General features: G+C 43.0%; 1 protein-coding gene and 1 long non-coding RNA gene across 6 annotated transcripts in view; one reads left to right on the forward strand and one right to left on the reverse strand.

The window, feature by feature from the left end:
- Positions 1 to 15,726, forward strand: part of SYT7 (synaptotagmin 7) — a 241,053-nt gene that overhangs the window by 207,252 nt on the left and 18,075 nt on the right. For all 5 annotated transcript variants that reach the window (XM_081022086.1, XM_081022090.1, XM_081022087.1 and 2 more), the window contains 4 exons: positions 5,805 to 6,075; positions 8,871 to 9,040; positions 9,278 to 9,392; positions 12,271 to 12,470. In XM_081022086.1, coding sequence (XP_080878212.1) covers positions 5,805 to 6,075; positions 8,871 to 9,040; positions 9,278 to 9,392; positions 12,271 to 12,470 — 756 coding nt within the window. The remainder of the gene's footprint in view (positions 1 to 5,804; positions 6,076 to 8,870; positions 9,041 to 9,277; positions 9,393 to 12,270; positions 12,471 to 15,726) is intronic.
- Positions 3,864 to 5,797, reverse strand: LOC308486150. Its single transcript, XR_013990964.1, has 2 exons — positions 5,668 to 5,797; positions 3,864 to 4,782 (listed from the first exon to the last, which is right to left on the reverse strand). It is a non-coding gene; the product is annotated as an uncharacterized lncRNA (long non-coding RNA).

The raw sequence follows: 15,726 nt of genomic DNA on the forward strand, positions 1-15,726 counted from the left end.
CTATGCAAAATTTTTGCTGTCTAAGCTGTCCCATTGGGCAAACGACTCAAATTTGATTGGCCACGAGCAAGCGGGCTTTAGGAACAATTATTCGACCACTGACCATATGGTAATCATGTATCATCTTGCCAGAAAATATTCTGCCCCGAGTCAGGGGCGCCTATGTGTCGCTTTCATAGACCTAAAGGCCGCCTTCGACAGTATCCCAAGAAACTGTCTATGGAAGAAATTAGAGAGATGGGGCATAGATAGAAGGCTGTTATGGCTTATAACCCAATTACACCATGGGTCGTCGGCTAGAGTGAGACTCACACCGGCGGGAAACCTATCCAACGAGGTCCCAATAAATAGAGGTGTGCGCCAAGGCTGCATTTTGGCCCCACTCCTCTTCAACTTGTTTATTAGCGATATGAAGCTCTTTCTGAATGAGTCTCAAGCCAACATTCATGCCCCCCGCCTAGCTGATTTTCGCTGCCCTCTGCTCCTATATGCCGACGATGCAGCGATCCTTTCCTACTCTAGAGTCGGTTTATGCAGAGCTCTAAAGATTTTTGCGGCTTATTGCAAACTCAACCATCTGACAATTAATCATGGGAAATCTAAAGTCCTGGTCTTTACCAGGTCTCGGAAAACTTACAGCTGGAAGTTAGATGGAGTCCAATTAGAACAGGTTTTCAAATTTAAATACCTGGGAGTCTTTTTTCACTACAACCTAAGCTGGAAGCCACAGATACAGTATTTACTAAACAAAGGGAAAACAATACTTTATACTCTACTTCAATTTTTTGCGGCCGACGGAGCCTCCCACATCCCTTCTGCATTGAAGGTGTACCATGCAAAAGTGGTTTCCACCCTCTGTTATGCTGCCCCGCTCTGGGCCCCAGGGTCCAATTTAACATCGTTGGGGACATTGCAGAATCAGTTTCTCCGTCGCCTCCTGAAACTCCCCATGTGTGTGAGCAACGCAGCCATACGTCTGGAGTTAAGGATTGCATCATTGGAGACTGTCATCTGGAAGCGAGTCTTTGGTTATTGGCTGTCCAGCTGGCATAGGCTTCCCGACCATTACCTTTTTCAGTGCCTCTGGCGGGACGACTTTGTCAATCCGTGGGTAGGAAAAATCCATGCCAAACTTCTGAGCATCGGAATTTCCCCAGCGGACTCCTTAAAGATGAACTTACGCTCAGCCAAAAGGCTTATTGAGCAAAGATTAGCAGACATTGAAAATCAACACAACCTCGCCGGGGGTGGGGGTGTCTGCTCCCCCAGGTATCACGGAATAACCCCACCACTTGGCCTTCCATCATACATGTCATCTCTTTCATCTGTACCACACCGACTTGCATTTATTCGTGCAAGGTTCAATGTCCTTCCATCGAACCTGCTGAGCCACAGATTTTCCAAGGGTTTGGTGTCTCCGCTATGCGTGTGTGACGGGAAAACTGTTGATTCTCTCCCACATATAATGTTCAACTGTCCCCTACATAGCATAGCCAGGACTAAATTCCTGGGTCCTGCTTTACTGCGCTTGGTTGGCAGGCCTGCTGAGTCACATGCCGCACTACTTTTGCAGGATACAGATCCTTCTGTAACTCTGCAGGTGGCGAGATTCCTGAATGCGGTTATCTCACACACAAAAACCACCAAAAACAACAACATCAAAAACTAATCGGACAGTTTTGAAGAGAGTGCATGTCGGATCTCGTCTTCAGTTTTCCTTTTTCTGGGATCCGTCCCTTGGAGCTCTCCGGGCCCCAAGCTGTTATCTGGCTCTGCTCAATGACCCACCCCTGCATCATGGTGTTCACCTTCTGGTGCCGAATATATCGGTCTTTATGCCTCTGTGCTTTTATGTTTGTACATACTTTATGGGCTAATAGCCGTAAATAAATAAATAAATAAATAAATAAAAAGGGCTTCTGCTTTAGGAAAGGTGTGAAATGTGCAAGCCTAAGAGGGGTTGTCACTGCTAACTATATATGCATTTTCTCCTTACTTCAGACCATGGGTATGTCCTTGAGGAAATCTACTAGAGCTAGATAATCAGGCAGCTCCTCAGCTTCTTTCCCTCTCTTCAGCCCAAAGTGCACGTTGCAGGAAGAAAGGTGATAGGCAGCCCTGGCATGTATATTGGGGAGAATGCATATGACATTACAGGTCTGTACTTCCCACCCCCTTCCCCATAAGTGGCAGCTAATGAAGTGGAATGTGAAGTGGATAAATATGTGGTGGTGTTACATCACTAATTGAAAAAAATCTCATCACATTACATCTGTGAAATATATTTTGGACCTGAGCTCCTGGCCACTTTTGCTACTGTATGCTTCATATCAATGGTTTCTTAAGTCAATATTGATGTAATGTTTGTTCACAGGCTCCGCCATTTTTGGAACCTACGGAGCTTGCAGTTTTTCTCAAGAAGCTGACTTAACTCCTCTGGAGTGCTACTATTGATTTACAGTAGCGTTGCTGTTGATAGACATTGTGAAGTTCTTTCAAACCTCTAATGGCACTGCAAAATCCTGTAGATGGGAAAGCATTCCTGGAACATCTAATTCAACAGTCAGTTTGTGAGCATTTAGGAAAAGGATGCTGTGATTACCAAGACCCAGCATGGGTTTCTCAAAAATAAGTCATGCCAAACCAATCTGATTTCTATTTTTGATGGAATTACAAACTTGGTGGATCAGGGAAATGCTGTGGACATAGTGTATCTTGATTTCAGTAAGGCTTTTGACAAAGTCCCCCATGATATTCTCATGTGGAAGCTGGTGAAATGTGGGTTGAAAGAGGTAACTGTTAGGTGGATTTCTAGCTTTCGCTATCTTTCATTTTTCTTCCTCTCATTGAAATGGAGGGAAGCTGTTCCTCCTTGACACACTAAAACAAAATAGTATGCTGCAGATTGCTGGCAAGTCTAATGATTCCTTATTTCCTACTGCAAGCCCCTCAGGACAACCCTCTGCATTTCCAACAGTCCCAGCCAGCAACACCAGGGGAGATGGTGTGTATTTGCCCTATCTACTCATACTTCATTGTCTCCAAACATCTAATTGATTAGGCAGCAGTCTATCCCTTTTGAGTATTTCCTGCCATTGCTGAAGCTTGAAGAGCCTTTTTATGTAGGGAATTTTGAACTGGGCCTGGAAATGCACTGGTGGTTGGTGCAGAATCAGTGTCATATGCTCTCAACTTCCGCACCAATAGAAGTGTCTACACTATCTTCAGGGGCATGCTTTTGCTAGCCTTTGGATAGTACACATTTATTCAGGAACCTTTGAAAACAATAGTAGCTGAAGATTTCTTAAAGTCTTTCAGAGATGTGAAAAGATTCAGGGCAAGCTGCCAAAAGGGGGTGAGATTTAAAATTGGAAATCATTGACCTTGTTGTGGGAGTCAACACAGACATTTAGTTTCCCTGGGTACTGTGGATTCCAATCTTCTGAAGATGTTGTAACTTTCAACGTGCCCTTAGTTAAACTGAGCAAACATAAAGTATTTGAGAATCAAATCCTCTCCTCTTCCAACATCTTATTGCAGACCTTTGGATTCCAGGTCTCTTGTGAAGCCAGACTGAAGGGAAGAATTACCTATATTTATTTTAGCCTGTTTTTCAGACAAAATTGTCCCCCAAAACAGTTCACATCAATGGCAGGGAGGGGGGAGGTGTAAACTAATGAATACTTCTGGAACTCTCATATTGGGTCATAGTGAGTTAATAATACAGGCTGAAACCATGTTGTTAATAAGAGCTAGTCTATGTGCTGCAGCATCCAGAATTGAGGACTCAGCTTGGTACAGAATTCAAATTAACCACATAGAGGTCTTCTATTGAGTAATAAATAATGTAATCCTGCCGCAAGTGACCTTACTATTTGGTTTTATTCTGCAAATCATTTTCTCATCTGTAAAATAGTTGCAAACCTCAATACTTGCTTCCCTTGGGATTGATCTGGAAGTTGCTACCGGTGCAAAATGCTGCAGCCAGGTTGCTGAGTGGAGGTGCACACATATTACACCTCCGCTGAGAGAACTGCATTGGCTGGCAATCACATACCAGGCTACATTCAAGGTTTTGTTGTTAACATATAAAGCTCTGACCAAGCTCAGGACCACCTGCCCTTGTATGGAGCTGTATGATCACTTACTGTAGATCATCTAGGGAAATTCTACTTACGGTACCACATACTGAAAAATATCACAGGACAGTGATCCCCAAACAGCCATTTTCTGCTATTGCTCCTGTATTATAGTATTCCCTCTCTGAAAATACCTTAATAGCTATTTGTCTTTCCATACTGGATATGCTGGCGAATATCCAACATCCATATGTTGGTGCATATGCATTTTGTTGCTAAAGAATTTGCAGCAACGAAGTCTGGAAAAACAGAGGAGGGCAGCAGTTCCTGGCTCTTTCAGGCAAGTTGCATATATTTTAAGGGATCCACTCATTGTGCCTACATATTTTCTGAAGTCCTCAGCACATTTGTTTATTTGGACTATATGCAGGAAGGCAGGTCAGAGCTGTGTTTGTTCACCATCATATTTCCGCTTTCCATTTGTTTAAATTGACTATTTGTAAGGCTAATCGGAATGTTGACGTCTTGTGCCTTCATTTGCTGTATCTGGATCATTTTTTTATCAGGCAGTTGTCAAACCCCTTCCACCTCTTTGCATGCTGAGCTGCAAGAAAGCTTCTCATCTTGAACGGGAGAAAGTTACAGATTCCGATGCAAGGCCAAAGTGGGAATAAAGCCTCCATGTAACCACTGACCTCAGGGCCTAAATGCAATTAAGTTATTAGATTGAGAAAAGCTTAATTAATGTTAGCAATAAAACAGAATGCCAAGAGCGTGGACTGAGTGGGAAAGAGCTGCTGGAGGACTGAAGCTCACGTGCCGCTTGAGAAATGAAGGAAGGAGCAGCCTGTGCAAGCAGCAGCTGAAATTGTAGCAGTGGTGCTGCAAGCTGCTTGTTTTTTTATGACAGGCCATAGCACATAAACATGGAGATGTGGCATTTCCCAGCCACACTGCCAATATATGGACCTTTGAGAACGGGGAAGCGCTATAGCCTCCTTCATAAATAGAGAAGGTGAGACAGGCAAGTTCCTGACTCAGCAGCCAGAGGCAGGGGGCGGGGGGAGGCTTACGTGAAGGCCTGGACAATATAGGAGCTGGAAGGCGAGATGCATAACAAGGAGGCTGGAGCCGTGGCCGATGGCAGTGGGTTGAAGTATTTCCAAGATGGGGGGCCGCACCCTCCACTAATGAGGAGCAGAATATACTGCTGTTTTCAGTAGAATGCATATTTCCTCTCCCTCAGGCACACTTCTAGTTAGGCCTGTGATTAAATAGACCTTGTGCTAACAATATTTCTCCCCCCCCCCCAATCTCTCCCTGTGGTAATTTCCCAAAGCCCTTTCCCTTCAAATGCTCACTTACATTGGATAAATGATTTTTCAAGTGCCGTTTCTCACCTGAGGACAGCAGACAGTTTGAAAAGGCCTCGAGCTCTCTGAAGGGAAAGAGGCGCAGAGATTCTTTTTCCCCATCAGAGTCACTAGCTAAGATGAAGTGGATTGTAAAGGAAAACGTTCTCTAGCAGTAATTGAACATAAATCCTTTACAGGTAATACATAAACCATGAAAAATTCTCACCAATTACCTAGATTTAATCTGGACCTGGCTTGGAAAATCCCTGTGGGTTTCTTGTGCTTAAAAATGCCCAGATGCAGACAGCGAGCCTCCTTCTGTCCCAGACTCTCATGGCTGCCTCTCTCTCTCTTTCCTTTTGCGCTACAGCTCTCCCCTGGGTCTGAGGATGATGAGGGACATGACAGTGCCAGCCGAGAAAACCTGGGCCGGATCCAGTTTAGCGTTGGCTACAATTTCCAGGAATCCACCCTAACTGTCAAAATATTGAAAGCTCAAGAGCTACCAGCCAAGGATTTCAGTGGCACAAGTGACCCTTTCGTCAAAATTTACCTCCTACCAGATAAAAAAAATAAGCTGGAGACAAAGGTGAAAAGGAAGAATTTAAACCCACATTGGAATGAGACCTTTCTCTTTGAAGGTATGTAAAATGGTCCAGGTTTAGGGTGCTGGTTATGGAGGCCAAGAATTTGCTCTGGCTTCGGGCAAGTTACTTAACAAATCTGCCACATGCCTCAGTTCTGTTTCTATTACATTTGGTCATGTTTTCCTTCAATGTCTGATTTCAAGGGCATAGTAATCGTTAAAGAAATTGGAGTTCTTGTTGAAACTACACTGAAAAGGATATATCAAGAACTCTGGCCAAAAGTTTCAATATAAGGAATAATTCCTACTCAAGAGTTGAAATGAAAAACATGTGTATTCTGCTAAGAATAACAGTTTGAAGCTAGTAGTAGATTTAAACACAATGTATAAGTATGATAGTTTTAAAGTAATGGTAAGTTTGGATACAACGTTTAAGTGCAGAAATAATGTCGTTTCAAATATACAATGATATAGTACAAAGGTACGTGAAATACCAGTGCACAACAATTGTTTTATACAAGTCTCAATAGTAGTCAAAACGAGTCCACATTATATAAAATTAGAATAAAGAATAAAGAATGAAGGATCAAATGGGGCCAAAAAGGAGTATCCGGAGTGTGAATCAGATGTACGGTTCAGTGGTGGTAACCAGGACAGGGCCCTGTTTCGGAGTACACGCCTTCTTCAGCTCGGTTTTTTGACGACTATAAATCTGTTGGAAGTCTGTATCATTTAGTTCTTTTATGTTTCTATTTCGACATGCGTCTTAGATAATTGCATCCAAGTTTTCTTGCGTTTCTCTGTGTGTTTAGAGAACAGAGCGCACAGAGAAACGCAAGAAAACTTGGATGCAATTATCTAAGACGCATGTCGAAATAGAAACATAAAAGAACTAAATGATACAGACTTCCAACAGATTTATAGTCGTCAAAAAACCGAGCTGAAGAAGGCGTGTACTCCGAAACAGGGCCCTGTCCTGGTTACCACCACTGAACCGTACATCTGATTCACACTCCGGATACTCCTTTTTGGCCCCATTTGATCCTTCATTCTTTATTCTTTATTCTAATTTTATATAATGTGGACTCGTTTTGACTACTATTGAGACTTGTATAAAACAATTGTTGTGCACTGGTATTTCATGTACCTTTGTACTATATCATTGTATATTTGAAACGACATTATTTCTGCACTTAAACGTTGTATCCAAACTTACCATTACTTTAAAACTATCATACTTATACGTTGTGTTTAAATCTACTACTAGCTTCAAACTGTTATTCTTAGCAGAATACACACGTTTTTCATTTCAACTCTTGAGTAGGAATTATTCCTTATATTGAAACTTTTGGCCAGAGTTCTTGATATATCCTTTTCAGTGTGATTTCAAGGGCAAGCAATGTTGGTGGTGGCATAGAGCAAAAATGCAGTTGTGCAGAATTCAGTACTTGTAGCCAAACAGGAAAAGAGGATAACCGAGCACTAACCCATTTAATCCAGTGCCAGTCTTCTCCTGCAAACAGCTGGGGTCAGTTATCACACTTCACATAATAGGCTAGAAATACTTCAGCACGTCTGCAGCTGCACATAGAGACTGTTACATTTGAAAGCCACTCATTATGCAGAGAGTCGTCACACTCATGTCACAGGCTTCCAAGAACACAGTACTGACATGAAGATTCTCCACTTGGTCAGGGTAGCCAAATGAAGAGTAACCTCCAAACACCATCACATGAAGGCATCACCACTGGTAATATGAAGCCGTGTACATATTCTGGGAATAGGCACCATCTACAGTGATACCAGATTAGCGTCACTTCCCATTTTGCATTTTATTCATGGATATGCATCTGAAACTATGGTCCTTTCCCAAAAATTATAATGTGGCAGAGATTATATCTATGGCTATGTATGAATGGGACATGGACATGCCCCAGACTGTGGGAGCAACTTAAAATTCTTCTTCTCTGCAAGAGTAAATACAGTTATAAATCCTTCCTGCATGTGATTTTTGACATGAAAGCATCTTGTGGGCGCACTCTTATCAGGTAGTATGAAAATGCCTGGGATGAGGGGCATTGCAAGACATTTCTCTCTCCTCAATGCATCTTTAAGGTGCCCTCTTTCACATGAATAAACCAGGAAGCAGTTCTAAGCAAACAGTCATTTTGACAAATGATGACTTTCAGACTGCACCAGTTCCTTGCACTGTTTTAAGATCACACGAGAATGAGAGGATGCAGACATACCCTAAAGAAAATTGTGATCTGTCAAGTATGGCATCAAGTCATACCATGGTCTATCTATTCCATGGGGCCAGTTTGTGCCACATAACATATCATTCTTCTGCTTTATCTACTGTCTTGCTTCCTGCCAAATCAGATCATGCCCTTAGTCCATCACATTTAATACTCGACCTCAGGGGAATGGCCAGAGCCTTACGCTACCAGAGAGAGGCCAAAAGCCTTCACTAGTGATCTAAGTGCAGTGATGGATAAGGCTGGGATTCCTTCCTGGCCCTTATAGCAGCCAGCCAGTTCCCTGAAGCATTAGGTTTGATTGATGAAGTTGGATTACTACTCACTCATCTGGAATACCTACAAATGTTATTCAAGGCTGCAAGATTGCCCAGAAGCATGGGTTCCTTCACCCATGTGTGGCCTGGGCCAGTCATGACCACTTCTCCATTGGCAACCTGAATACAGTGATAGATGCTATCTAATGTGGAAAAGACAGTGCAGCAGAATAACCGTTTTCACTTGCATCTAGGCTTAAGGTTGGGGCTCCCTTTACTGTGGTTGCCTGCATGTCGTCTCTCAGCTTTTCATCCGCTCCTTTTGCTTTTGGCAGGTTTCCCATATGAGAAAGTGGTTCAGCGGGTGCTCTATCTACAGGTTCTGGATTATGATCGGTTCAGTCGTAACGATCCCATTGGGGAGGTGTCCATTCCCCTCAACAAAGTGGACTTGACCCAGATGCAGACATTCTGGAAAGAACTAAAGCCCTGCAGTGATGGAAGTGTAAGATCCTTGCTTTGTTTTGAAACAGAGGGCTGATCCAGAATATCCAAGGTTGGCTCAGTGCATGCATGCATTGGGGGCTGGCCGTATATGATTCCTAATTCCATGCGGAATGAGGAAAGCTGGCTAGATCCTGAACAGTCTTGGGGTGATTTCTGTTCAACGTTTACAGTGGGGAATCGGAGGGGGGTGATGTTACATAATAATTCCTCTATCTCTGCTAACTCTTCTCTGCAGGGAAGCCGAGGAGAGCTTCTCCTGTCACTTTGCTACAACCCTTCAGCTAACTCCATTGTTGTGAACATTATCAAAGCTCGGAATCTTAAAGCCATGGACATCGGGGGAACATCAGGTATGGGGTTCCGTAGCAGCTCTTCTTATGCAGTGGCAAATAGTCTTAGATTTAAAGCTCTTACTTACTTTGCCAAACCTTTATTAGGTGTTACAAATATGGGCCATCATAAAACATCCATATGGTCTGGCACATTCAAATTACATCCTCAATGTCTATTGTTTCTCGGGATGTTTAAGTATCTTCCCTTGACAAAAGCTGAGGGGAAAACGTTCAGTCAGGCTAACATAAAGGCCCTGCGTTGGACTGGATTTATTAATTTTGAAATATAAGTGATCCTGTTGTCTGTTGTATTTAATCCCTAGAACTTGGGGGAGCAATTTTTATTTACAGCTGATTCAATGCTTTGTATTTCAATGACCCCTAATCTGGTTTGAATATTGCAATAAATATATTGCTCACCTGAATTATACAAGAGTTCCAAGTCAATACCAGCAGATCTAATATTGCTATGTAAGAATTGGAACCATCTGGATTTATAAGAGTCCTTATGTAAGTCAGAAAGCAGACTCGAAGGTTGGCAACAAAAATGGAAATGCAACCAGTATTTTATAGTGCTAGGCCGCATCCAATATTCCATCGTGTGTATACCTAGTTCTGCACACATCGTCTCATACTTGATTGAACTTGGGAGCCCCAGGATATGTCTCAAGAAACTTGAGTGCATCTTATCTAAATCACTTTTATATGCTTGTATTTGTATTGGGATCCCAAAACGTAGCTGGGACAACACTTGAGGTAAAAGACTTAAAGCAAACCACCAATGACCATTTCCTTAGAGGTCTGTGCACTTACTGGTTTCAAGTAAACCTGGCGAGAATCAGAAGCTGTTTGATTTTCAAGTGTTGCTCGCTTGCTTGCTTGGGGTCTCCTCCCAAAGGAGCCTGTCATGTGTTATGCCCATCATCCCCAGCTGACAGAGAGTGAAAGAACAAATGCCTTCAAACTGACCTGCCTCACCTCCTGGGTAGAGAAACTAGCATAGCCTACTTGACAAAAAACCAAGACAATGTGCAGATGAATATCTTCATTGAATTTCTTCTGATCAATGCTAGAAGATTTATAGAGCTGTGGTTCTTAAACTGAGGTATACTTTAAGTGACCCTTGATCCTACAATGGAAATAACAGAGCATGCTATTGAAGAGAGAGTTTCTGTCTTTTGTGTGCCCATTGGACATGTAATGGAGCCACTTTGCTGAAGCTAAGCAGCTCTGGGCCTGGCCAGGGCACGGGTGGGAGGCTCTCTGAGAACTCAGTGAGAAAATAATTGTGGAATATTAGTGCAAACGGCTCCAGTGGGTTGGCAATCTGGGGCCTGAATGTGGCCCTCCAGGCCTCTCTTGTCTGGCCCTTGGGACTCTCTCGAGGCCGCCACCTCACCTCAGAGCAGTCCTCCTATGTACCCTTCCTTGAGAGTTTTTGCCTGGCTGGGATGTGCCCTTGATCTTTAATAATGCCTCTTGCTTGGATGGATGGATGATAGGGGTGTGCAAGTAAGTACAGAAACTACTGTACTGTACAAAAGTAAAAATGGTATTCATTGCTTTGCCCACTTTTGCATCTGACTTCCCTGCCCTCCAGCCATACACATAGGTCCTCTTCAGGCATGCGTATGGCTTTGTTAAGTCCTGGCCAGTGTACAAAAAGTGAAGTTTTATTTGGAAATCTGTCAAATATTTTCCTTACAGAGGGCATAAAGACAGACAATGGAGTGGCCTTGGAAGAGCAAGTACATCAGAATAGCAGTGCACATACCATTAGGTTTGAAAACTACTAGAAACTCTAGAAGTTTCTTTGTTCTATAATGGGATTGAGATTTCCCTTATTATGGTCTGTACCAGAAGGACAAACTGCTTTCATTCTTTTTGCAGCTTGTAATGGGGGGAATATAAACATATTACTTTCTTGATTTCTTTTACATTTTTTAGTTCTAGGGTGGGATACCTCCACAAGCGTGTAACACTGTGCAATGTAATAAAATGTTATCACAAGGTACTGTGATTGAATTATGTTTTATTGCTCTTAGATTTTATCTCACTTCTGCAGACTAAATATCGCATACATAAGACTACAGTATCTAATTACACCATACCTAATGAGCAGCAAAAGCTTGCTTGATTATTCTCTCTTCTGCATTAAGAATGGAGTTTACGACTTCCATTTACTAGTGAGGAGGCAGGCTCTCTGTCCTGGAAAGCTCTGGAAGCAGAAAACCTGAATGTTTGACCTTGTTTTTTTAAACATCCCATAAGCAGTGCTGCGCTGGAATGTGATGGTTAAGGAATGGTGGGAACTCCAGTTAAGAATAAAATTCTCAGCCTGAAGGGCTGGTTGTAGAAGCAAGTAAACTAGAAAGTGTTGTCACCAGCTGTAAAGCTGCTGGTTGTAACAGACTGACATGGCTCTGCTAGTTACCAAGAGACCGCAAAACACCAGGCTGGTATTTGAAGCCTCAAACATAGAACCGAGGACAGCATAGCCCATTCTGCATCAGAATTGGAAAGCTGATTGTAAGTGGCCATTGACAGAAATAACTGGGTAGATTACTTGAATAAACTGGCATAAATGGCTTGGAAAGAACATTAACTGCAGGGCAGTTTAGACTGGGGCATGTAATTTAATAAGTGGCTCATTTCCCACATGGAAGGCAAGTGAACAGCTGGAACCTTTCCACGTAAATAAAACTGAACCCTGTATTTTTGAAACTGATGTAGGTGCTTCTTTGGGGCAAAAAGAGACAAATGATCCCTTGCTACCCAGTTTTATAATATCTGGAGCCTGGGTACTGGGGTGCTCCTTCTGGGTACCTCTACAACTCCACCTCCCCTCCACAGTAAATTATGTCCCAGTGATGTTATCCTCTTTTTCCTGTGCCAGACCCCTACGTGAAGGTGTGGCTGATGTACAAAGACAAACGGGTGGAGAAGAAGAAGACGGTAGTGATGAAACGGTGCCTGAACCCAGTCTTTAATGAGTCCTTCATCTTCGACATCCCCACAGAGAAGCTGAGGGAAACGACCATTATCATCACTGTCATGGATAAGGACAAGCTCAGCCGGAATGATGTCATTGGAAAGGTGAGTTACAGATGGGTAGCCGTGTTGGTCTGCCATAGTCGAAATAAAAAAATTCCTTCCTGTAGCACCTTAAAGACCAACTAAGTTAGTTCTTGGTATAAGCTTTCGTGTGCATGCACACTTCTTCAGATACACTTCTTCTGAAGAAGTGTGCATGCACACGAAAGCTTATACCAAGAACTAACTTAGTTGGTCTTTAAGGTGCTACAGGAAGGAATTTTTTTATTGGAAAGGTGAGTTGTCCTCCCAGTCGAGAAGCTCCCAGAGCCCAGGACAAGGCCTTTCCATCTGGGGTTGGCTGAATCTAGGCAGCAGGTCAGTGGACAGGGAGGTTGTTCCACACATAGCTGTGTATGGAGGGCCACCAGTGACTGGAGCTTGTTTCTGTTCCTGTGTTTATTTCTTCACAGATTTGTCCACATAAGTAGATTAAAAATGAAACTTTAAAGGGAATATTGAAATCCACCCCCACCCCTGGGATCTACTATGTTCTCAAACCATTTAGTAAAGTCAACAGAAAAGCATTAGTTAAAGAAGACATGTCCCTTCCTCCAAGGAGCATACAATCTAAATGCCAACAGTGTGGGGTACTTAAAGAGGAGAAAGGAGATCAGAAAGTCAAGAGAAATAAAGGATGAATGTGAGCAAATGTAGCTAACACCTACTGAGGCTTCATTTCTGTTGGGGATGAGCATTAAGCCAAAGGCCTTGCGTACTGGAGAGGGAGGGAGGGAAGGAGAAGGTATTGGCACCACATAGTTCTGGGAGAGAGTTCTAGGCAGCATGTTGTGTCCAATGTACTCATTCCATTAGCGCAAGGATTTCTCCTTGCACAACCAAATTTTCCTCCTCTCTTCTCTCCCCGCACACATCCCGTGCCCCCCCCCCATCTTCCCTGAGATTGAGGGAATCCCTAAAATAAATTTGGGTGGGTGCAGCAAAGGAAGAGAGGAGGTTCTTGTGCTGACAGAACGTTCATGTAGTGCTGCTTTGGATATAGCCTATTAAGTTCATCAGAGGAGAATGACCATAGTCATTTAAGAAAGCAGGAGGCTTTCAGGTTGCTAAAGGTGGTAGACTTAGAGGAGTGAAAGTTGCAGGTGAAGATATAATGAGAAATATGGGCAGAAAGGTAGCTGTTGGGGTAGAGAGTTGTGGCAAGCAGAGAGATGCCTCTCGCTTGCTTTAAGCTTCAACTATTCTAAAAAAATTGATGATTTCATACACGCGCAGAATGCTGGGGCCAGAAGTGGTTTTGTAATAGTCAGTGGGCAGGTCTGCTTCACATGAAAATATTGTTACACACCCCCTCAATCTCCAAGCAGTGAGAGATTCTAGGGGTACCAGGCGCACTTACCAGGATCTGTGTTTCCTTTTGGAAACCACAGCAGAATCTGTGGTGTCTTTAGGATATATGGTTTATTTACACATATGTACAACTTGCGTCTGCGTGGAGAGAGTGCAAAGCATTTACCTCCCAAGAGGGTCCTGTTCCTCTCATTGCTACAGCTTCCAATTCCAAGAGATCCCAAATACCGTGTCTGACCCTCTCTGCAGTATAAAAGAGACTGCCCGCCTCGTACTCTGCCCCCATCGTCTCCGGCTTGCAAAACTGGCACTTTTTTCCTGTTTGCTTATCTCATCACCCTCTGCAATTCTGGCTCTCCCTCCTTAAACTCTGACCTTTAGTCTCTGCTATCTTTCACCTTAGGGGGGGGCTTTCCCCATTTTCTCTCTGGCCCAGAGAGTCTCTGTTAATGACCTTCTTAAATGGGTTAATGACTCGGCCATTCCCGTGATTATCTCTTGATGGTTCTTCTACCAGATAAAATTATTAGACATGGTAAAATTGGTTTAAACTCCAGTCCCCACTAGGTTCTGAAATTTAGGGGTTTGCTTAAATTCTAACCTTTTACAGAATTCTGATATTTTAGGAGAGCCTATCCCCCCTCTCAAACCTATAACATACAGTGGTACCTTGGGTTAAGTGCTTAATTCGTTCCGGAGGTCCGTTCTTAACCTGAAACTGTTCTTAACCTGAAGCACCACTTTCGCTAATGGGTCCTCCCGCTGCTGCTGCGCCGCAGGAGCACGATTTCTGTTCTCATCCTGAAGCAAAGTTCTTAACCCAAGGTCCTATTTCTGGGTTAGCGGAGTCTGTAACCTGAAGCGTATGTAACCCGAGGTACCACTGTATATATCTGGCCAGCAGAGAAAAAGCTAAGTACTCTCCTCCTACTCCATCACCACTTCTTTGCTCTAAATTGCAGCCTCCTGAGGGGGCTTTTCATTTTGAAAAATAAAATAAAATTGGGGACTCGATTATATGCCTTTGTGTGTGGCATGCAATTTACCCCAAAGCAAGCCCAACTGTATTTAAACTGTGCCTGACAGATGTTTGTCTAACATTCACTTTGACTTTTGAAACTGGAATGTGAAACACAGCGGCTGATCAATCAATGTGTTTCTGCCAATATGATTTTGGCGGTGCTACGCTTTCATTACCACTGGTTTTCTTCTGTCAAGGGTTTCAGCTACCTTACCTTGGAATAGCAAGTTCCTTATGAAGTACTGAGAAAGAAACACCTAAGTATATAGGTGGATACATCATCAGCATAATCTCGGCTGCATCTAAAGGTCTGAACTCAAAACCCCAAATCAGTAGTCAGAAAACTCAAATGCCTTGATCCTGACCTTTGTGAGTGCTCAGAAGCGATCTGCCTTGTCTCACAAGCTGTCCCATTTTCATTTCACTGGAAAGAGCTGGTCCCCCTAGATAAATGAATAAACATACAGATCAACTCCTTTCTTGGAAATGAATGAGAAAACTCTTTTGGACAGGGTTCTTTTTGCAAGGCACACCTACACAGAAGAGTCTATGAGAGAAAGTCTCATGAAAAAGAAGGGGAAAACCACAAAGCACTTCCTGATAAAGAATTTATTTTGAAACCTGTTGGGCCCTTTTTTTAATTAAAAAAACCTGCCTTCAATCTTTTCAAAATAAACTGCCCAAATTATCAGTAAGACGAAGCTGCTCTCTCTCTTTCTTTTTTTCCCTTTTGGTGCTGCCTCCCCCCTCCGCTTTCCTAGGCAGAGTTGTTCGCTGTATGCATTTGACCTCCTGTATCCAGAATAGATTGATGGATCCAGGCAAGATGCTGTGATTATGATAAATTATGCAAATTGAATACATTGTCATGTATCTACTTTGCAAGATTTATTCCTGTGGCAAATGTTGCAAGGGTCGCAGGATTTT

This window comes from Podarcis pityusensis (genome assembly GCF_964106645.2).
Source record: "Podarcis pityusensis genome assembly, chromosome: 1".
Lineage (NCBI taxonomy): Eukaryota > Metazoa > Chordata > Lepidosauria > Squamata > Lacertidae > Podarcis > Podarcis pityusensis.